A 23,113-nucleotide genomic window follows, 5' to 3' on the forward strand; every position below is an offset into this window, starting at 1 on the left:
GTAAAGAAACGTTTTAAACTTTTTTAACTTTTACGTTTGTTAAAGGTAAACGTTAAACGTTAAACGTAAAACGTTTAGTTAGTAGTTATACTATATATATATATATATATATATATATATATATATATATATATATATATAAAACAGAAAAAGTGATAATAGAGATAACAATATTATATTCACTATTTTCATATCTGCAGGTCATTTTTGATTGAAATACATGAATGATCAAATTATTACAGACATCTCCATTCTGTATAAATTAACAATTTTATATTAAACAATTTTTTAATAAAAAATAGTTACACTGTAGTTTTTTATGAAATAAAAAATAATTATAAATTATGATAGAGAACGCCTTGGTTGGTCAAAGTTAGACGTTTTGAATAATACATTATATATTCTTTATTAAATATCAAATTTATTTCAAAAATGATTGCGCGCCGATAATATTCCGACTTTCAACACAATCAATCTGAAACGCTAATAATCTCCTCTAAAATTAGATTAAAAAGAAAGTTATTGCAAAAAATATTACTTGAGCCAGGGTTCGAACCTTGAGTTCTCTTAACTTTTCGGGGCGAATGTCTTAGCCAACTCGAGACTTCGGAAATATTCTTCACAACATCGATATGTATAAACATCTCAAGTTCAAACTCTAGCTGAAGATTTTATAAATACTTCTTTATTATGTAATGATAAAAATAGTAAATATAAATAATAAACTGAAAACTTTTCAGATCTCACTCGATTGAAAATCTTTGGGAGAATCTTTGATGAAAAGGGAAGTTTCCAAGAAATATAAATATCACTAACAAATTTCAATTAATCAAATGTTTGATTGGTGTGTGACGTAGGAATGAAGCAATCAAAACAAACTACTTAATGTATAGAAAGTATATCCAAACAAATTGACGCGGTAATTGTAACAAAAGGTAGCATTTTTAATAAAATATTAATTTTATTATTATTTTTTAGTTTGTGATTCATAATTAGCAAAATTTACCTTTACTTCAGTGTATTTTAATGTACAAGTATCCATTAAAAATTATCATATGTTAAAATCTTCATACACATTGATTTATTTCTACACAATCTCAAATAACATATTTTTCGAACTGTGATAATTTGATTTCCATTGCATAGTAATAATTACAATTTTACAATTTTTATTATCATCTTTAAACATCTTTTTAAAACGATAATATTTGTATATCTTATTTACTAAGGTTCATAATATACAACTTAGGATCATAATATACAAGTAGTAGGTAATTATCCCAGTAGGGAATTTTAATTTTAATTTTTTGCAAATTTTCTTGTGTAGATTAAAAAATTCATTGGAATTATAAGAATGATTCTCAAATATTATAACAAACTGTAATTAATATGGCATCTGAATTTCTGGAATACTTTAAAAACATAATTAGACAGACAAAATATTAATAATCTTATTTATTTTGTTTATTTACGTATGCGTTTATTAAATAACACACGCCGAAAAATCATATGCCATATAACGAGAACATGCACTCATAAGTATCATCTGCGTAATGGCATATAGTATGCTTATATTATTATGAAAAATAATTGATAACGTTCAGAATAGCATTAAATTGAAAGAAACAAGTAAATAATCAATCGCATTTATTTAATTAACTTCTCTAATTAATGCCTAAGATAAATAAAGGAAAGCCCGAAATAACAAGAGATAGGAATTAATCGCTTGGCGAGTACATATACACATAAGTATTTTTAATTTATTATGTCACACATTCACAATAAGAAAAATCAGTGTCCTTCCAATGTCCATTGTACTATCTCTGTGCTAGTATAATTTCAGAGTATCCATCAAAAGAAAAGTGTAAGATGTTCACTTACATTCATCCTGTTAATCGCTCCTATTGAATCAGCACCCGTGTTAAAAAGTTTTCAGCCTCAATTAATATTCGTGACAATACTACACATGTTCATAGTATGTATTTGAATCACCCCGCGTTTCTAACCAATTCTATAGATTCTAATCACTGAATTCTCTTCTGAAGATTAAGTGATCCTTTCTCGATTGTCAGAGAGAATTTGTGATTAAAAGGTCTGCTGCAGGGAAATATTACCGGCAGGTATTACGATGGCACTTTGACCAGTGATTACAAGACATCGTCACAAGAACGATTCGATCGCAAATAAGTTTTCTTTTTCTGTTATTTATCACACTAATAACTTTGGGAAGGACTTCTATCCGTGAAGAAGTTTTTCAGGATGAAAACTTGTCCTACAGCGATGAACAGGATACAAACAGTCTCCATAACCGACCACCAGAGCACTCGCTCATTGAGCTCTTCTGCGCGCTTGCGACCCTGAGCTTCACGTAAGCGGTGATGCGTCTGATAGTCCAAAATGCTGATTAGATTTTTGTGTACTTCTTGAGCAGAAGATTCCATCTAAAAGAACCCGCATCAAGTATCATTAATTTCTATTTATGTAAAAAATCTATTTTTATAATTTACCTGAGTCATGACTGTAACATGTTCTCCAAGACCAGGAAGTGGCAATTCGTCGCCAACTTGGAAATCCATATATACTAGCTTATGCGAATATGTAGAAAACTCATTGCTAAAGCAAGCCTTATATATTCCTGACATAGTTGGTATAAAGGAGTGTGAATCAAATTGTGTTTTTACTTGACTATAGATAATTTCTTTATTTGGGGCTTCTAAAGTTACATCTACATCATACTGACCACCTGTAACTACCTGAAAAATATAAAAGCATGTTTATCATAAATGAATTGCTTTAAAGAGTACAAAATAATCAACTTGTACATAAAGTATCTACAAATCAATAAAATAACTTCTAAAATGATGAAAGAAAGTTGCGAAAAGTTATCAATAAAAATATTACCGCTTCCTATAAAATTTCTCTAAAAAGGAATAACTTGCACATGCAACATGCATTTATTTTAACTATCTCTCCTCTCTTTCTCAAATGTAAAATACAAGAACAGTGCAACTAAAATAGACCTATTAATAAAATAAAATTTTAATCGCGTTATTCGTTATTTACTCTCTATTCGTGTTATTTCTCGTTTGCTTCATTCAGCTTTAAAGCTAAACAAATGGATAAATGTGGCATACTGCACAAGCTCTGGCCTCGGATGACCTATGAGCGATAATAGCGACGTGTCATTGTGACGCGTGATAAGAACGTATTGGAAATTGATATGTGATAGCGTTGTGCACCTGAAACTCCAACGTAGATGAGACATTCTTTTCGATTTCTTGATAAAAACACTCTTTGGCATTATCGGCCAGTTCGAAGGTTAGCTCGACGCCATCCGTGAGGAGGAGTGCACCAAACAGCGAAGCAAACAATAGCCAGACCGACCAGAAATCCATTCTTATTATTTTTCGTTTATTTATCGACGCTTACGCGGCTGTCTCGTCACTGATCTGTGCGCATTTAAAATCCTTTTGAGCCTCGAGAAAATTCGGGCATAAGAGCGCAATCACTTTCACTTTTTTTTCAGCGACACCGGGCAGCTCGACTGCCGATAATCTCAAGCAAACAGCACAGACAAACGATCTTAACGTGGCCGGATGTCGACTCGTGTCGACTGCGCACGACGTAACCGCGTTTGGTTTGTTACGGAAGTAGCTAGAGATTTATCGATTATGTATCTTTTTCCCTAGGACGAAAATGTAAAAAATGAAAAATTTTGTACATGGGAATGTTTATACTGACTGTAATCGTATACCATAGGCCGTATCATACCATAATCTGTATAAATTGATCAATCACCTTCGAGTGTTCGCTTCTTATTATTGAATGAGAGGGGAACACTTAACTGTGATTAGTCAATTCTTACAGATTATCCTTAGTGAAAATTTTTCTCAAAATTTTTCATATAATTAATAATTATTTAGAATACGGACTGTTCCTTCGATTTTGATAGAATTAGACTCATTCGGCGCGTTTTTGCTCGAAATGAAGCACATTGTGGCCACACACACCGCTAAATTTGAAGCAAGCAAAGTACGCTATTGTTGTAAACATAACAAAAAAGGATATGTAACAGAAAAATAACAGTAAAGAGTAAAAAAATATTTCTTTAGAATATAATTCTCTGCTTTAAAAACATAAAAATTATATAAAAAGATAATTTGTAGGATAATTTTTAAAGAACAGATTTTATGTTTGTAAAGCAGAGACTATGATTGTAAATTATGATATCAAAAAAACAATTACCTTTTTTATATAAATTAAATTGAAATTTAGATTTTTCTAACATTTTTAAAGTAGAGAATTTGTTTTTAAACAGAGAATTGTATTCTAAAGAATTGCTATTTAACCCTTTAATGTTATTTTTCTGTTGCGTTCCTTCTGTTATGTACGTATCCTTTTCTGTTATGTTTACAATAATAACACACTTTACTTATTTCAAATTTAGCGGAATATGTGGCTATAACACTTACGAAAGTGCTAAAATATTTATAGCGTTGCGTCTCATTAGTATGACAGATTTCCTAACTTAAATAGTCGTTAACTTTAACGTTTAATATCTCGGTTCGCGAGGCCGACCTAATACTTTTTCTTACAGATTCTTTCGTTTCGAGTAAAAATGCATCGAATGATCCTAATTTCATTAAAATCGGAAGTCTGTATTCTAAATAATTTTTCAGAATTTCTATATAATTTTATAATTTTTTTCATTTTTTTATACGAATTGGAACATTTCTTAGAAAATCTACATCTTTTCTCAGAATTTTTCATATATTCCAGCAATTACATAAATGTTATATTGCTGTAATAAAATGAAATGTAACAGGTAATATAATATGTTGATTACATGTAACGTACATGTAATATTAATAATTTCCCACTCACTGCAAATTACACTTATATAAAATAAATGTAACATTGTAGTAAACATAACTCTTGCATAATTACAGAAAATATACAAAATAGTTGCATAACATGCTGAAATGTTATATGATTATAATATAATATAATATAATTCGAATATTATGTAATTGTTATATAATGAATTATATTATAGTTACGTAATCTTTATTAATATATACTTTATTAGAGCAATAAAATAACATACATAAAATGACATATAAACTATATATAAGCAGAACTATAAACTGAGCGCTCAGTGAGCGATCGTAGTACTGAATGCACCTATTGCATAAGACCGCTGGATCAGCATCTTATAAATCAATATGATATCTTTAAGCAGAGAGCACAGACTCTTGCATAACGCATAATATGAGGCATAAGAAATCCAATCAATCAGAGAGATTCTTTATTTCATGGAAAGGAAGAAAACAAAGGATTTTGATTGGTACATTTTCTATGCTTTCCACCTTATGCTGGATAATGTAAATTGTTTTAAGCTATGTTTACTTACTTCGTTTTATGTATGATAAGGATATCCACACAAACTTGCATAACTGCATAAATACACAAAGAAAATTATCCAATCACATTTCTTCTATAAAGATGCATGTAAAATATGATTGGATAATTTTTTTTATTCATACATTTATACGGTTATGCAAGTTTGTGTGGATATACCCTAAATTTATTTAAAATATTAACACATTTGTGTGAAAATATAATATAACTTTAATGTTAATATTTTTAAGCGAAGTAAATATTATGCGTAGAGATGAATATTTCTGATGTACAATTTGTGAAAGTAACACGTTATATAATAATTATTTCGCGTAGCTATATAAAATATATATATATATATATTATATTACTATTATTATAATATAACATTCTGTTATATTATGTGTTATTTTTAGATTATATTGCAGCTATACTCCGTGTTTGCTGAGATGTTTATGAAATATTGTAATTAACATAATAATAATTAAATATTGTAATAAAAAATTATGAAATATTGTAAGATTTTTAAGATTTTTTTTAAGTAAGTAAGTTTTTTTTAAGTAGTATAATTTCTGATGAAATGTTATAAAATCTAGAAAATTAAAAAATATTTTTTAAAAAATTATGGAATGAGAAATTTCAGAATGTTTCAGAATTGTATGAAAAATTGAGAGAGATATATAAAAATGAGAGAAGATATAAACTTTCCGAATATTTCTGAGTATTCCTGAAAAATGTTCCAATTCGTATAAAAATTATGAGAAAAATTTTTACCAGGGCATATGGCACATGGTTAAGGAGGGAGCACAAATTTTTGCGCATAACATATAATGTAGAGAGAAAATATACCAATTAAAGTTCTTCATTTTCTTTCTTTTCATGAAATAAAGAACTTTGATTGGTTGAATTTCTTATACTTTATGTATTATGCGTTATGTAAGAGTCTGTGCTCTTCACTTTACAACCATTACAACGCTTCCTATTAGGTGTAGTAAAAAGAAATCCATTATTTTTGCATGAAATTGAATGGAAAAATAATGGATTTCTTTTTACTACGCCTAATATATAATATGATCTAGTTTATATCGAGAGTTCAATCCGGGTCAGAATGCAAGAACCAACTAGCTGCAGTCGAGCATTCCCCTACAGTCGAATGACAAGAGAATGTTCGACTAGTTGATTCGTTTCGGACGAAACTAGGCCTATGTATGTATGTGCATGCGGTAACAGAAAGGTTGCAACACTTTTTTTGATAGATTTCAGAATGCAGCCTATTTACCGAGCGATTGGTTCTTATTTATGGATTCATGAATAAAAGTGTAATTTAAATATTTGAAGGTGGCTCAATAATATAAATATAAATAATATAAATATAAATAATAAGAAGCATACAGCCACAACGACAGATGTTAAAACGAAAATAACATATTTTTTATATTTTATTATACAATATAAGAAAATAGACGTTTCGGTCAAGATTTGACGATCATCAGTACCTACAGATGACAATAAAGAATTACAAGTTTTTTAATTAAGAACGCAAAATCGCGTCAGTCTCAAAGAAGTGTAATACAATATCAAGATGATAAAGAAAAAAAATGCAAAATATTAAAAAAATTCTCGCAAGTCAATAAAATAATAACAAATTCTTTTTCTTTCTTATTACTTGTGATACGCATTAATTGAATAAGAAAGTTCAGAGAATGAAATTTACAAAAATATATATTAAAAAAGGGAAAAAAAGAAAAAATATTTTTTATAATAACGCATCTGGCGATTAATATACTACATGGATTGAAAAGTCCCGGGATTTTTAATGAAAACAAGTATTTTTTGGGCAAAATTATATTTATTCCTCAACATAGTTGCCTTCGAGGGCGATATACTTGGTGTAGTGATTTTCCAACATTTCGATGCTCTTTCTGTAGTACGAAACGTCCAAACTTTCGAAATACGCCTCGATTTCCACGATAACTTCCTCATTCGATGTGAATCTCTTTCCCTGGAGCCATCACTTGAGATTTGGGAACAGATAATAGTCGCTGAGGGTCAAGTCTGGAGAATATGGTGGGTGAGCAACCAATTCGAATCGTAATTGGTCCAATTTGGCCATCGCTTTCAAGGACGTGTGTGACGGTACGTTATCGTGATGGTACAGAACGAAGACGAAAGTAGCGCCACTTAACGACTCTAGCTTGTAAACGAATGAACGAAATGTCATAAATTCATACATAAACTAGTGACAGATAAATCTCTCGAAATGAATCATGTTCATTTTCTAGTGACGCCACGTATTGAAAAATCCCGGGACTTTTCAGCCCATGTAGTATGTTCCGTTTATGATTCCTTTTTTATGGAAACAAAGAATGACTTGTGAGAATACGGAATTTCCAGATTCTATTTAAAAAATTAAGAAAAAGAAAAACGCTTTTTAATAATTTTAATAATTTTAATAATTAAAATATTTTTGACAATATAATGATTAATTAATTATGAAGGTCAATATAAATTCACATTAAAGCTCGTTTACCGTACACGTATTTTTTAAACACAAATCCTCGCAGATGTAACTTTGAGTATTCCAATTTAAAAAAACCAAGAAAAATTTGAACAAATGATAAGAACTACTGTTGACAAATTTTTTGGAAGATCATCACTCGGGAACAGTATTTATATAGAGTGAAGGAAAAAAAGAATGTTAGTGGAGAGGATAGTTCTATGTGTGGATAGAGGGGATTTTTCCGATGATTGGTAAGTAAATTTTAGGAAAGCGTTCTGTGTTTCTGTGTCACTTTGTTTGTTTAAGCAATTGTCGTTTATAATATGGATCATTTCGGAGACCATCCTTTTATAATAAGATTGTTTTGAATCGAGAACACTAACATTTTTCCAATCAATTGTATGATCAAATTTGTGACGAGAGACAAAGAATTAGTAGATTTTTAAAATCATTTATGTATCTTTTAAACGCGTCCTTAATTTTCTTTTTGTCTGTCCTACATAAGAATAATTGCAATCATGATAATTAATTTTATAAACAACATTAGAATGTTCTTCTTTTTTGATTTTGTTTTTGCCTGTTTTAATGAAATTGTTCATACAATTCATTGGTTTATAAGCTATGTTGAAATCGAATTTTCTTATAATAGATTTGAATTTTTTAGAGATTATATAGAAATGGTAACGGAATGATAAAATACTTTTTAACAATGGAGAAATTCGAGTTGGCAATATCTTTTTTTTCCTCCCTAATGTTTTCAAAATTGCTTTTGGACAACGCCTTGATCTTGTTGTTAATAGTTGTAAAAATTCGAATGGATATAAAAGAGTACAAAATTAATATGCTCGTTAGGAGCTGCAATGATGATGTCATCAACATAGCGATAATAGAGTGGAACGTGTATTGTTAATGTTTTAAAAATGCATTCCAAATCTTGTATCATCAAATCCGCTAAAATTGAAGAGAGAGGAGATCCCAAGGGCAGACCGAATATTCATAAATTTCGTTATTGAATTTAAAAAAAGTAAACTTTAGAATAATTTAAATTGCTATTTTAAACTCGTGGAACGGTATTATCATGTTGCATATCGAGTCCCATCTTTCCAAGACACTTTTTAAAGCTAGATCGTTAGGAATGTTCGAATACATCGAAGTGAGGTCGAATGATACAATTTGATAATTTTCTTGGCATACCATTAATTTTTTTGACGAGATCGAAACTATTTTTAATATAACTAAAATTTTTTTATTGCTTTTATCAATAATGTCTTTTAGAAAGGTGAACAAATTGAAGAGAAGACTGTTTATGCAACTATCATTCTTAAAGGATAACCATCCTTATGTACTTTAGAGAGTTCATGAGATGATAAACCTTGATAAATCTCTGTCCGATATATATATTGTAATTTCAATATTCTTTTTCATATTTCTTCTTTCTTCATATTTCAATATTCTCCAAAATAATGGATATCCTTCCGAATTAACAAGACGTTGTTGTCCAAAAGCAATTTTGAAAACATCAGAGAGGAAAAAAAAAGATATTGTCAACTCGGATTTCTCCAGGATTGTTAAAAAGTATTTTACCATTCCGTATTTCTATAAAATTTCTGAAAAATTCAAATCTATTACAAGAAAATTCGATTTCAATATAGCTTATAATCCAATGAATTGTATGAACAATTTCATTATTTCAGGCAAAGACAAAATCAAAAGAGAAGAACATTCTAATGTTGTTTATAAAATTAATTGTCATGATTGCAATTACTCTTATGTAGGATAGACAAAAAGAAAATTAAGGACGCGTTTAAAAGAATACATGAATGATTTAAAAAATCTACTAATTCTTTGTTTCTCGTCACAAACTTGATCATGCTCATACAATTGATTGAAAAAAATGTTAGTATTCTTGATTCAAAACAATCTTATTATAAAAGGATTTCCAAAATAATTCATATTAAACGACAAGATAATTGCTTAAACAAACAAAGTGACACAGAACGCTTTCCTGAAATTTACTTACCAATTGGAAAAATCTCCTCTACCCACACATAGAACTACCCTCTTCACTAACCTTTTTTCCTTCATTCTATATAAATACTATTTGCGAGCTATGATCTTCCAAAAAATTTGTCAGCAGTAATTCTTACTATTTGTTCAGATTTTTTAAATTGGAATATTCAAAGTTACATCTACGAGGACTTTTTATTTAAAAAATACATGATAAGCGAGCTTTAATGTGAATTTATATTGACCTTCATAATTAATCATTGTATTGTCTAAAATATTTTAATTATTAAAAAGCGTTTTTCTTTTCCTTAATTTTTTAAATAGAATCTGGAAATTCTGTATTTTCACACGAAGTCATTCTTTGCTTCCATAAAAAAGGAATATATTAGTTGCCAAATGCGTTATTATAAAAAAAATTTTTTCTTTTTTTTCCTTTTTTAATATATATTTTTGTAAATTTCATTCTCTGGACTTTCTTTCTCAATTAACGCGTACCATAAGCGATTGGAAAGAAAAAGAATTTGTTACTATCTTATTGATTTGCGAAAAAACTGGTCATCTTTTGAGGCTATCCACGAATCGATCCAATTTTTTACTTCTTCATAAGATCGAAAGTGCTGATCAGCCAGGCCGTGTGCCATTGATCGAAACAAGTGATAGTCAGAAGGAGCAATGTCTGGAGAATACGGCGGGTGGGATAGGACTTCCCATTTGAACGTTTCCAATGTATGTCTTGACCACTTTCGCAACATGGGGTCGAGCATTGTCATGTTGCAAAATCACTTTATCGTGTCTCTCGTGTATTGCGGCCGTTTGTCTTTCAATGCTCGGCTCAAACGCATCAATTGCGTTCGATACCGATCGCCTGTGATTGTTTCAGTCGGTTTTAACAGTTCATAATACACTACGCCGAGCTGGTCCCATTAAATACAGAGCATGACCTTGGACGTCAAAATCACCGTTCTTGAAGCGTTGAAACCACTCACGACACGTTCTTTCACTAATAGCGGCCTCACCATAAGTATTTGAGAGCATTCGATGAGCCTCAGCCGCAGATTTCTTCATATTGAAGCAAAAAATTAAAATCTCCCGCAAATGACGAGAATTTGGTTCGTAAATTGACATTTTCAATCGAGAATAACTTTATGATGCAGACACAAATCGACTAATGTTTCTATGGGGTTATGTTGAGAGATGCCCAAGTTTATTGTATGACGTCTATGATCTATTTATTTCGACCACCACTTACCGCTAAAGTCATCTATAGTAAAACGGCGGAAGCAAAGTTGTACACCTAATATAATAATAATAAATATATTATTTTCGTTTTAACATCTGTCGTCGTGCTGTATGTTCTTTATTATTTATAAAAATGCAATTTCGCAGTAAGTATAAGCTAGTGTTTTATCCTCTCTCCATCAATTTTCACCAAAAAGATGAAGCAAATAAATGTTCAAAGTTCGACACTGTTTAATTATGAGAAATAACGCTAAGTTTGCCGTCCCATGTACACGGATTCGGAACAACGGAACGGATTTCTTATTAGAAAATTGAGTTCACTACAATTCCATTCCGTAAGAAATTTCTCTACCCGTTCCATGTAGTCGGAACGGAATGAAAACAGACGGAATGTCGTCTCGATCGTAATTTGCTTAATTTAAATGCGATTAAAGCAGTAATATGCATAATATGTGCAATTATCTTACCTATAACATTACTTTGAATATTCAAAAATATTGAATTATAAGAGTGAGATATATTTTATTACCAAAATTCCGTTGCATTCCAGCTATATGGGACGGATAGAGAAAATTTTTACGGAACGGAATGGCATATTCAGCTGAATTGGTTGAATCTAAAAATTGAAACGAATATTCAGAATCTTTTTTTGTAAATCTACAACGATACATAAAGAAATAATGTTTTATATTAATATAATTAATATTAATATTAAAATTATTGTCAAAGACAAGAAATGTAGGCGTGCACCAAGTTGGCGTGCAGTTCCGAAGAGTGTGCGAAAATTTTATTTCGCTCATAACGTTTTATTGCAACAGCAGAAATATAAAGAAAACGAAAATTCTAGACACAGATATTTACACAAAGAATGAGAATGTCTATAAGGTAACAATCTAGTTCTTGAAATGTAAACGACCGATCATGAGAAATTCTTCAATTACTTCAGAATGGAATTATTTAAAGAATTGCTGGCATTATAGTTAAATGTATATATAAAACAAGAATATGATCGGTTCATAGTCAGATCTTATATTCAAGACTGTCTTAGTACGGTTTTAAGAAGTCACGAATTAATCAGATCAGGTTGCATTAGCGTCTTAAAACATTACTTAAACGATTTTGAAATAAGAATCGACTATAAATATTGGCCTATGTCACTGAAAAATAAAAATTATTATTAATTTTCTTCTTTAAAGTTGTCAAATTCTTAATCATCAATAGCTGGATCGACATAACTTACGATCAACATGACATTCCATTAATTCCATATCGTCTCTATACTATTTCGCCATGATTCTGGTGGTTCCGATACAGTAGAGAAACTTCTTACGGAACGGAATGCTCGTGAACTCATTTCTAGTAAGAAATCTGTTCCAATTCCGTACATGAGACAGCACCCTCAATTCTGACTATGGCCCATTTGATTGACCAAATATTTCGAAGCATTTTTCGAAACATTGGTCAATTTTTTGAATTGTTTGTTCAACGCTCTTTTATTCACGGTATAGTGAGAATAACTTTGCCAGCAAAATTTCACTCCATGAAAAGAAAGGAGGCGATAGCTTTAGCTTTTCAATGCTGGATTCGAATTGTGACGGAAATAAATGCTAGTTTTCTTTACTTGCTTGAAGAAGCAGCTTAACACTTGTATTCATAGGGTGCGTTCTGTTTCTTGCATGATGCACAGTAGCATAGAAATTCGTTCCGTTTCTCTTCATGCATACTCGCTGTATGCATGATTCAACCTCGCTAATTGCATAATCCCGCCTCTTCAGGTGCATGAGACCGCATGAATCACCTCTCGAGCTGAGGCAGTTCATGTAGCTTATGCATTCAACATATTTTAGCACGAAACTGAAATCATGGATGATTCGGCTGGGGCGAATGTACTCAAAATCACATAGGGTATGTAAATATGAAACCGGAATTTTTTTTATAAAAAATACACGTTTATGCATGAAAATGATAAAAAATATTTTATTTGAAGTATTGCCCATCGGCTACATTTTTTCCACCTATTTGACAATTTGTGGATGCCACGCCAAAAAAATTGTTGCTCTTTTCAGCCAAACCAGTCATCTAGCCATTTTCGTACATCTTCGTAAGAAGCGCTGCTGAGCAAGTGCATGTCCCATCGATGCAAATAGTGGTAATCGGACGGAGCCAAGTCTGGTAAGTAAGCCACATGTGAAAGTATTTCCCAACCAAATGCCTCAATCGTTTCTTTGACCAGTTTTGCTGTGTGTGATGGTGCATTATCATGAAGCAAAATCACTTTGTATTGCTTTTTTTGATATTTCGGTCGTTTTTCACATAAAGCTTGATTCAAATTGATCATTTGTTGTCGGTAGCGTTCAGTATTAATAGTTTCGCCAGGTTTTAGCAGCTCATAATAGATCACACCTTTCTGATCCCACCAAACACAGAGCATTGTCTTCCGTCCATAGTGATTTGGCCTTGCAGTCGATAGTTCGCCTGGAATTACCCATGATCTTTTATGCTTAGGATTCTCAAAATATATCCACTTTTCATCGCCAGTCACAATTCGACAAATAGAGAAATGACTTTCTTTTACCTGGCGAGCAGCATTTCGCAAGTGGTTTTTCAGTTTTCTTGCTGTCTTTCATTCAGTGCATGTGGAACCCATTTTCCCATCTTCTGGATCTTTTCCAAATGGATTTCAAATGTATGGAGACAGCTTCTCGTGTCACATTCAATTGATCCGCGAGTTGTTGTTGAATTTGAGCGTCATCCTCATCCAACAATGCTTCACTGTATTCAAACTTTTTCGGTGGTTTTCCACGTTCTTCGTTTCTCATGTCAAAATCGCCAATTTTGAATTTTTTTATCAAAGCACTGTGATTTACCAAGAGCATGCTCACCGTAAGCTTTGACAAGCATTCGATGCGATTCTGCAGCAGTTTTCTTCAAACAAAAAATCAATGCTGTCCGCAAATCGTAGTTTCCAGGCACAAAATTCGACATGTTTAACGCTATTACAAACTATACTGTTGTATGAAACTTGTATTGTTGTGAGTTGAAAATCTTTGTCAGATGTCAGAACAAGGAAATGGCATCAATGGCGCCATCTAACGGCAACTACATTGACAGCTATGGCCATCTATTGGTAACTTCCAGTTTCATATTTACATACCTGTAAGAGTTAAAGATACGGTTAAAGATAAGAAGAATGCTTAGAATACCCAAAAATTTTTTTAATTTAACATTTCATAACATTTCATAACATTTCATATATACATATATATAATATATATTATATAATACATATATATATATATATATATATATATATATATACGGTATAATACTCTGATATTACCGAAAAATTATGCGTATACTGATATTATGAAAATTTCGGTTGAATACCGATATTTAATATCCAATACTGATATTTGGATCTCGGTTTTGCATATACCGCTATAGAATATCAGTTTTTAGTCCCTGATTTGTATAATACTGAAAAATTAATATATTGATATATTACTGCTATTTTTCATATCGTTTTAAATTCCTGAATATAAAATAGATTATGATAGAGATTAAGTTTACATTAGTCATATTCTTATAAGATAGGTAGAAAAAATAACGGACTTTAATGTTTTGTATAATTGTAGCAAAAAGTTCCTGAAATTTGATTTTGACGAATATGTGCTGTTTTCATATGGTTTAAATAATAAAGATTGTATACAGAATCTTATCATTTATTCATAACTAAAATGCAGAAATGTACTTTTGAATTTCTATTGTTAATTATTTTTGAAAAAAATGAAAAATTTTTGACAGTGACAGTATCTCAAATCTAACCTCAAAATCCTTATATTTTAAACTCTTATAACTTCAAGTTGCTTCACAGTGAATGTGATTTCGGATTTTGTTATATTTTGTTATGTCTAAACATATGTAAGAATAATCTATAAAATTTTTGTTAAATTTCTAATATTTTAGAAATAAGTATTAAACATCCTTTTTGAACATTTTGGTAATATGTTTTATTTTTCTTTTCCTGTAGAATAAGAGTGTAAGTGCTGCTCGAAAAATATAAATCTTTTTCTTTTGTCAAAAAAGAAAATGTAACAGTAATTATTGAATGCATTTGTAATTTCAGTCAATTTTAAATTGTCGTCTATGTTCACTGCATTCACTGTGAATCCGTTATTAAAATCGCATGGAGTGTATTAGAGAAACGGAATGTACTCTGCACTCCATGGATTAAATACTCATGCGCTTTATGCAAGAAACGGAACGCACCCATAATCATATCTTATTAAAGATGGAGAAAGCCTCCATGAAGACTTCCTCGATTTTCAAGGCTTTCTTGTTTCATAAACGGATCCCAAGTTTGCCTTCCCGAAGGAAGGAATATTTTAGGGATTTTAGTAACTGAGGGTAGCATATCATAATATATAGTATATGCATATCTAATATCGTGAATTACAAATAATAAAGTTTATAAAGGCATTGTTGATTAAATAAGGTCGTGATTAAGATTTTGCAACAATAATGAACAAAAATGAAACTAATAGCGAATTTGATTGGACGCACTTATTGCGCACTGATGCATTAAAACCGCCATACATACACAAAATAACGTAAATATATGTTTATAAATAAACATAGAAATCGATTCAATTGTGAAATATTCAATACATTTTATTGTACTGTTGGATAAAATATGTATTTTATAATTCGAAATATTTGCATTATTTTATTTTTATATTCAAATACGATAATAATTTAAATATAACGTATGTAGTGTACAACGGCTTTAATATGCATCAGTGCTTCCAATCGAATTCGCTATAATGCTTATTATAAGAAAAAGGAGAAAATGCTTTTAGAGGAATTTATCTCCGAAAAAAAGCTATCAAAAATAATTATCGATCAAAAATAATTATGCGTCAGATTTAAATTAAAAGCTGTCAAAAGTAAAAAGACCAGTGTGACGAATAAATTTGAAGATTTGTTTGGTTATGAAGACTACATCTCTTTCTCAAAGAAATTCGTACCCTACCTTGAGAAAAAGAAGCTAATAATAAGGCTTCTTTTGGTCAAGGCAATTTATGAAACATGAAATGAGGAACAAGTAATTCTCATTCTTCATATATTCAAAAAAAAACTATGAATATAAGAATCAATCTCTCGGTGAGCAAGTTGCATTCCGAACTCATCGAAAAATAAGTTGCAACCTTTCTGTGACCGGCTGTATGGTCAGGGACACGGTTTAAAAATAATAGGTGATTCCATTTATGTAAAATCACTGTGATTTTCCTGAAGGAACTCCGCGATTGAACAGCAGGCACATAATATCTCATAAACCCCGGGAAAAAAGTTTTATATATAATTATATAAAATTATATATATACATTTAAAAAATATAAATATATATAATTATATATAATTATATATAAAACATTTTTGCCCGAAGCATTTCAAGAGACAGGAGTAAGATTAAGGTAAGTGACAACATAATAAATAATTTTATTATTTATTAGTACATTTATTTATACACATGATTGACCAATCATAGGATAATGAGGAAGAATCGTGAAAATTGTGGAAGAAGATACAAGCTGTAGATTTTAATCGTAAAAGAAACGCTTGAACGGATGTGGATTGAAGAGATTCCAAAGGTCATTAGATTTCAGATCATTATTCTCTCTAATGTTACATGTCTGTATTGCCTCAATTTCGTCACAGTTTTTCTGGAAAAATGAGCAAGAGGAATCACCTATTATTCTTACACCGTGGTCAGGGACAAAAAGATTGCAACACTTTTTTTTCGGATTTCGGAACGCAGCTTGCTTATCGAGTAATTGGTTCTTATTTATGGATTGACAAATAAAAATCAATCGCTTGATGGTAGGCTGTGTTTCGAAACCCAAAAAAAGTCTTGCAGCCTTTTAATTCAGGGCATCATCGATCATGTAACTTTTTCTCTAGAGTGAAAACGTAAAAAGTGAAAAATTTTATGTATGCATATACACATATATATAAAAAATTTTCACTTTTTATATTTTCACCTTAGGGAAAAAGACATAATTGACACTCACTTGACTGTACAAACATAAAAATTTTCACTTTTCACGTTTTCGCTCTAGAGAAAAAGTTATAGTGGAATCCCATGAGATATATTTATCGCGTATCGCATAACCGCGTAATCAATCAATAATTAGTAAAACGCGAAACCACAACAGCGGATCGCTTAGTTACGCGATTACGCGTGGGACTCCACCCTTACATGATCGATACACAGAAAAGCGCGACCGGTACTAAGCATCTTGACTGGCAGCCAATTATGAGATTCATTAAATTATTAAAAATAGCTGATGTTACGTCTCAGGGAGATACGATCAATCTTCAGTTTCGATCTAACTTAAGACTATGAGTGAGATACAAAATTCACGGTTCCCGGTATTAAAAGCTGTGATTGATATTGTCCAATTTGCCGATTGGCTAGATACGAACACTAGATATAGCGATTATTGGATGTGTTCCGATATACACTACCAGTACTGGCAGTACTGAAAAGTTGTTCCACTATTTCTAGCGTGCTGCGACAGTGTCTAGTTCCCTCAATGACGTCATAAATGATAATCATATTGCCTACTACGGCTTTCGGGGTAAGGCAGTTACAGTAGCGTCGCCAATGAAAGCTTATTTAAAGAAGCATCGAAATATTCGATCCAGGAAATAAAAAAATATATACATTATATTTAACTGCAGAAGATGCACATACATTCATTTTATCGAAAATGACTCTTAAATTCCACAACTGAATGTATGTATTCATTAATTGTTCAGTTTTTAACACGAGATCAAACTGCTTGAATTGATGATCCCATAATTAGTTCATCTTCTTTGGAAGAATTATCGTTGCTGTTTTCATTCAAAATTTATTTATAATTTAGTACGTTTATCCATGTCTGTTTACACTACTGTCAATCTATTGCAAAATCGTTCTAAAATATGACATTATAGTAGTGCTGGTAATACACAGTAAGTTTGGAACGGCTGCGACAGTGCACTATTGTGGCGTCATGATGGTTGCACTATCAGTAAAAAAGGAACACGTCCATTGTTGACTCTGAGTCGTTTCACGATTGTTCTGTTCCTCCCAAATATACTAAGAATCTTTCGAAGTGTAACGAATATCAAAGAGCACACGTGGCAAATCTTGAACCGCTCGGAGTAATCCAGATGGACGTAATGTTGTAAAACTCCGGAATAATTTCCCTTTCCATGAATGGGTAACGAGATGTAACATTCAATGCATTTAATTATCCCATTCTCCTTATGTTGATAAAACAAATGGGTACGCAACAACCGCTACACACCTTACGTGATATAAGGATTGATCTCTGCGATTTCAGAGATATATATATCTAGGCTACATTCCAAAACTTCTTCGAGAAAGATTTTATTTTATATGCTATAGTATACGTTATGTGTACTATATATTTCAAGTCAAATTTTCCTCGGAGAAGTTTTGAAACATAGCCCTAGATATTTCCCAAAAATCGCAGTTTATTGCCTATATTTATAGTCAGATCTTGTATTTAAGGCTTCCTTAAATTTATTTTTAGATAAATGCTCAACAGCCAATGAAATAATTCGTAGAGTATCTAAAGATAAATTTAAGAAAGTTTTAAATATAAAGCCTGACTATGAATACGAGTATAAGAGTCAAGCGTCGATAAAGGTGTGCGAATGTGGAAGTATAGGGCACATGCTCTTCATTTACGACGAGTTTCAATTAGTGAAGTGAAAAAAAATGTTATTACCTTGAGATACTCGGATGGATGATCTGTATTCCCAAAATGCCAGCAGAAAAGAGAGTGATCGATGTACTAAGGCTTCTACTGCTTTCTAGACAAATTTGACTGCTGATTCGAGTTGCACCAATAACGCAATCATCTTTTGTTAATATTCGATAGCGGTTATATTATTATTAGCATTAGGATGAATTAGCGAAGAGAATGAAGATGTCCATGAAATGCACTCAAATGAGATTAATTGAATGTATATTTAATAATAATTCGTAGTTAATGCCTTAATCACTAATTTTACACGAGGACAGATTTAATTCTAAGTTAATTAAAAATTACAACTTACGAATTAGGATTTATGATTTAGAAATTGGATTAATGCTTTTGATTTAAAATTAGAATTGGAATTCTTTCATTTAGAAATTGAAATGCGAAAAAGTCGTGTTCAGACTTAGTATTACGTTCGCACGCAGCGTTTAAAGAAATTAGAGTGGCGATTTTGCCAGATAGTGAAAGGGGACTGAAGTTCGCGCGTGTCTCTGTACGACGTGCACTACTACTCTACGATTTCTCTTAAGTTTTTTTTCGTGGGCGTCCCTAAGACCCTCTTCTATTGATCGTGCCACCGTTGATACGTGAGAGAAGTGTCAGGTATGTTCCAAGAGATGTCCGCCTGTACTGTTAGTGAGTCTGTTCGGAAATAGTCATTGGACAAAAAAATGAGGTTATTGCGGATGTGACACTGATTAATAGATGATGACGGATTTTATATTCTGGGGTGCATTCGGATTCCTCGCTCGATGAGAGGTCGCTGGGTAGTTGGAAGAGTAGGCTTGCTCTACTTTCTAGAAGTCACCTGAGGATTATATCGCCGTACAGAAATTAACTAGGTAACTAGAAACTGCGCAAATCTTGCTTCTTTTCTTGTCTATTAGGCTGGGTTTACATCTCGATAAAAAAGCGGAAAGCGGAAACCAATTGAAACTCGCAGTAATAGAATCCTATATATGAGAGAAGCGACATTCATCTCCCACTATCTTTAACACATGTTCAGCACCGCCATATTTAGCCCGCTCCAGTTAATCAGCTGATCAGTTCTCATGAAACTATTTACTCTATTGTAAGAATCATGAACTCTGTCAGGATGAGGAATAAGTATTAATGTTTTAGTGTTTTCTTGTTGAATAATATAGCGATTAAATAATTAATTAAAAATGTTACATAAAAAAGTAAATGGCATATTGTATACATTAGTTTTATAATTTTATTGAATGCATTGTTGCAATAACGTTATGTATTTTTGTAACATGATTATGTTTCTATTTTGCCAGGAAGTATTTCACAAATACACAGATGAAAATAAAGGATTACGTAGATCAGGTTAGTTTTACATTAATTGTCATTAATTACTTCATATTTTATTTATAAATGTATATATATGTATATTTGTTATAAAATAGTAATATCATATTTTCTATTAAGTTTTTCCGACATAGCTATTTTTCTTAGTGCAAAAAGGACTTTAATCAACCAAAAAATTCGAGAGATCAATGCAAAAACTCTTTGTAATACTACAAATAATAAATCAATTTTCGATCAACTGAGAGTCCAAATTGATGAAGCTTCACAATCAAAAGCATCTGTCTGAAACACGAGCACGATGCAAACTTAAATAAATTAAATGTGATGCTTTCTGATATTGAACAAATGAAGAATGAGATATGTTCTACGAAGTGATTAATAAAATAATATAAATCAAATTATATGTTTATTATATAATAATATGTTTATTTATAATATTTATATTATAACCTAAGCTAATAAGTGTACAAACACTGAAATATATCTTTTTATTCTTTATACTAATATTTCGATTGAAATATAGATTTCTTACCGGACTATTCTAAAATTTTTTTCCTCACTTTTGTCAAATACTAAATATTTATTCTCTATTTTAGATATGTGTATGTACCAGTTCAGCTGTAGAAAGGAAACGTATAACAGCTCTCCACTGCGGACATATAAGGCTGCTTTAATTAGAGAGGTAACAATAATTAGAAATCGCGATATCGATGTCGCTTCTCTCATATATAGGACTCTATGCAATAGTAGTAGTAGACGGTACATTTTGTTTGCTGCTTCTGTTTTTCCGCGAATTCTAATTGGTTTCCTCTTTTCTGCTTTCCGTTTTTCCGTTAAGGAGTGAACCCGGCCTTACATATAGCGCGATAAGTGACACGGACTAGTAACAAATAAATTTTAATATAAATTTTTAAAAATATATTAACTTATTTCTATGCATTTTATCAATACTCTTATTTTTTAAATGGATTTACTTAATAATTGAATTTAAATCAATTAATTTTATTAAAAAATGCTTAGTAACATGAATTTATCACTTGCTGGATTCACACTGGATCCGCCGTGGATGCGTCGTACGACTCTCTGCAACTAATCAGAAAACAGGATTTTGCTTCGTCGATACGAAATAAAATTCTGCTTTCTGATTGGTTGTAAAATGTTGTATGACGCACGTCGAATCCATAAATTCAACAACTGGCCCGTGCCGCATAAATATATGCATAAAGAAAATCATCCAATCGTATTTTACGTTTATCTTTATGACAGAAATGATTGGATAATTTTTTTTATGCGTATGCAAATTATGCGGCTGTGCAAGTTGTGTGGAATGACCCTAAGGGTGATGTTCCATGCAGATCGTGTATAAGCTGATGATTTATGTATCGCCAATCACAGAATCATTCTCTTAGATCTGTTTGCGAAATTTACAAACATATCTAAGAGAATGATTCTATGATTGGCAATACGTGAATCCGCTGCATGGGACATCACTCTAATAGAGAAGAAAAGAAATAAGCGACATGGTTTGCGCGGTTCCTATAATTACCTAATTAGTTTCTATATTGCGTATCGCGCTACAATCGCATCCTGAGGAAACCGAATGCGCTCAAGAGACGGTAGAATCGGAGCGATGTTTTGGGACTCTAGGAACATTTGAATGGGGAATCTGGGTAATACTCAAGAATTGTGTCTTATCAATCCCTAAGATGGAAAGTGAAAAGTGAAAATTTTAACTATTGAAGTTAATGGAAAAATTTTTCACTTTTCACTTTTCATCCTAGGAAAAAAGTTTCATGATTGATATCTTGCTCGCTGAGTTTGATGAAATTAAGCTTATTCGAGGCGGTTTGCATGAAAGAATCTGGCAAAAAAAATGTTGCTCTGCCCCGCGAACCGAGATATTAAGCGTTAAAGTTCATGACTACAAAAGCTAACATTACATCATACTTTTTAATAGCGTTTTTGGCCCGACCGGGTTTGCATCAACTTGAGTTAGGAGTTTCGAGTAGTTTCGTTATTAGTTACACATTCTATCAATAGGAGAGCACGAAACATCATTATTTCAATCTAGGTTAGTGCAGCTTGGTAGCCAAAAATGCTATAAGAAAATATAGGGAAGAGATACAAAAACACCCTAACAATCTAAATAAAGATAATGGCTACAACATAAAATATGGAAAACCATTCTCCCAGTTATTGAAGATCGACTAATTTCCTCCACCTCTCTCTCCCAATCCACAATTCTCTTCTTTTCCGCCATCATTCCAACAAGCGTAATATAAAATGGCTCGGAAGAACAGCTCAGTATCAGGCTGCTCCTCGCCACAGTACCCTAGCAGTACAAAGTCGACTCTGAGTTGACTATAACTTCTAGACGTCTGAAAAATGGACGTCCATAAGTCGATTTTAGACGACTTGTAGACGTCTCTAAGTCATACAATATCCCACTTTAAAGACGACTGTAAGTCGACTTTAAGTCAACCATCATACAGACATTCTAGGATGTAACGCGCATGCGCATCTTCGGCGCATCATCAACGGCGGAAATATTTAAATCGGGAAAATCTATCTCTAGATTATGTTTTTTTTATGACATTTACTGTTGGGACTGCACCAGTGTTTCCCATCCAGTTTCCATAAGAACGTGTTTAAATTTGCACTGTCCGTATATATATATATATATATATATATATATATATATATATATATATATATATATATATATATATACTATAGTAACTACTACTACGTACTAACGTAACGTAACGTAAAACTAAACTAACTTAAGTAATATATAATATATATATAATATATATAT

The 23,113-nt window shown here is 31.5% G+C and overlaps 1 protein-coding gene across 1 annotated transcript; it reads right to left on the reverse strand.

The window, feature by feature from the left end:
• Nucleotides 1–2,213: 2,213 nt before the first annotated feature.
• LOC105620764 (transmembrane emp24 domain-containing protein 7-like) lies at nucleotides 2,214–3,395 on the reverse strand. The gene is made up of 3 exons (XM_012202253.1): nucleotides 3,240–3,395; nucleotides 2,508–2,753; nucleotides 2,214–2,441 (listed from the first exon to the last, which is right to left on the reverse strand). Exons 1-3 carry the CDS (start codon nucleotides 3,393–3,395, stop codon nucleotides 2,214–2,216), a joined length of 630 nt encoding a protein of 209 aa, XP_012057643.1.
• Between the last annotated feature and the right edge of the window lie 19,718 nt (nucleotides 3,396–23,113).

This window comes from Atta cephalotes (assembly GCF_000143395.1).
Source record: "Atta cephalotes unplaced genomic scaffold scaffold00029, whole genome shotgun sequence".
Lineage (NCBI taxonomy): Eukaryota > Metazoa > Arthropoda > Insecta > Hymenoptera > Formicidae > Atta > Atta cephalotes.

Excerpts from the sequence above, each read along its gene's own strand:
- LOC105620764 (XM_012202253.1), bottom strand. The coding sequence starts at position 3,395 with ATGGATTTCTGGTCGGTCTGGCTATTGTTTGCTTCGCTGTTTGGTGCA. Across the intron at positions 2,754-3,239 it reads CATCTACGTTGGAGTTTCAG|GTAGTTACAGGTGGTCAGTA; the intron begins GTGCACAACGCT and ends TATATTTTTCAG. Across the intron at positions 2,442-2,507 it reads ATGTTACAGTCATGACTCAG|ATGGAATCTTCTGCTCAAGA; the intron begins GTAAATTATAAA and ends GGGTTCTTTTAG.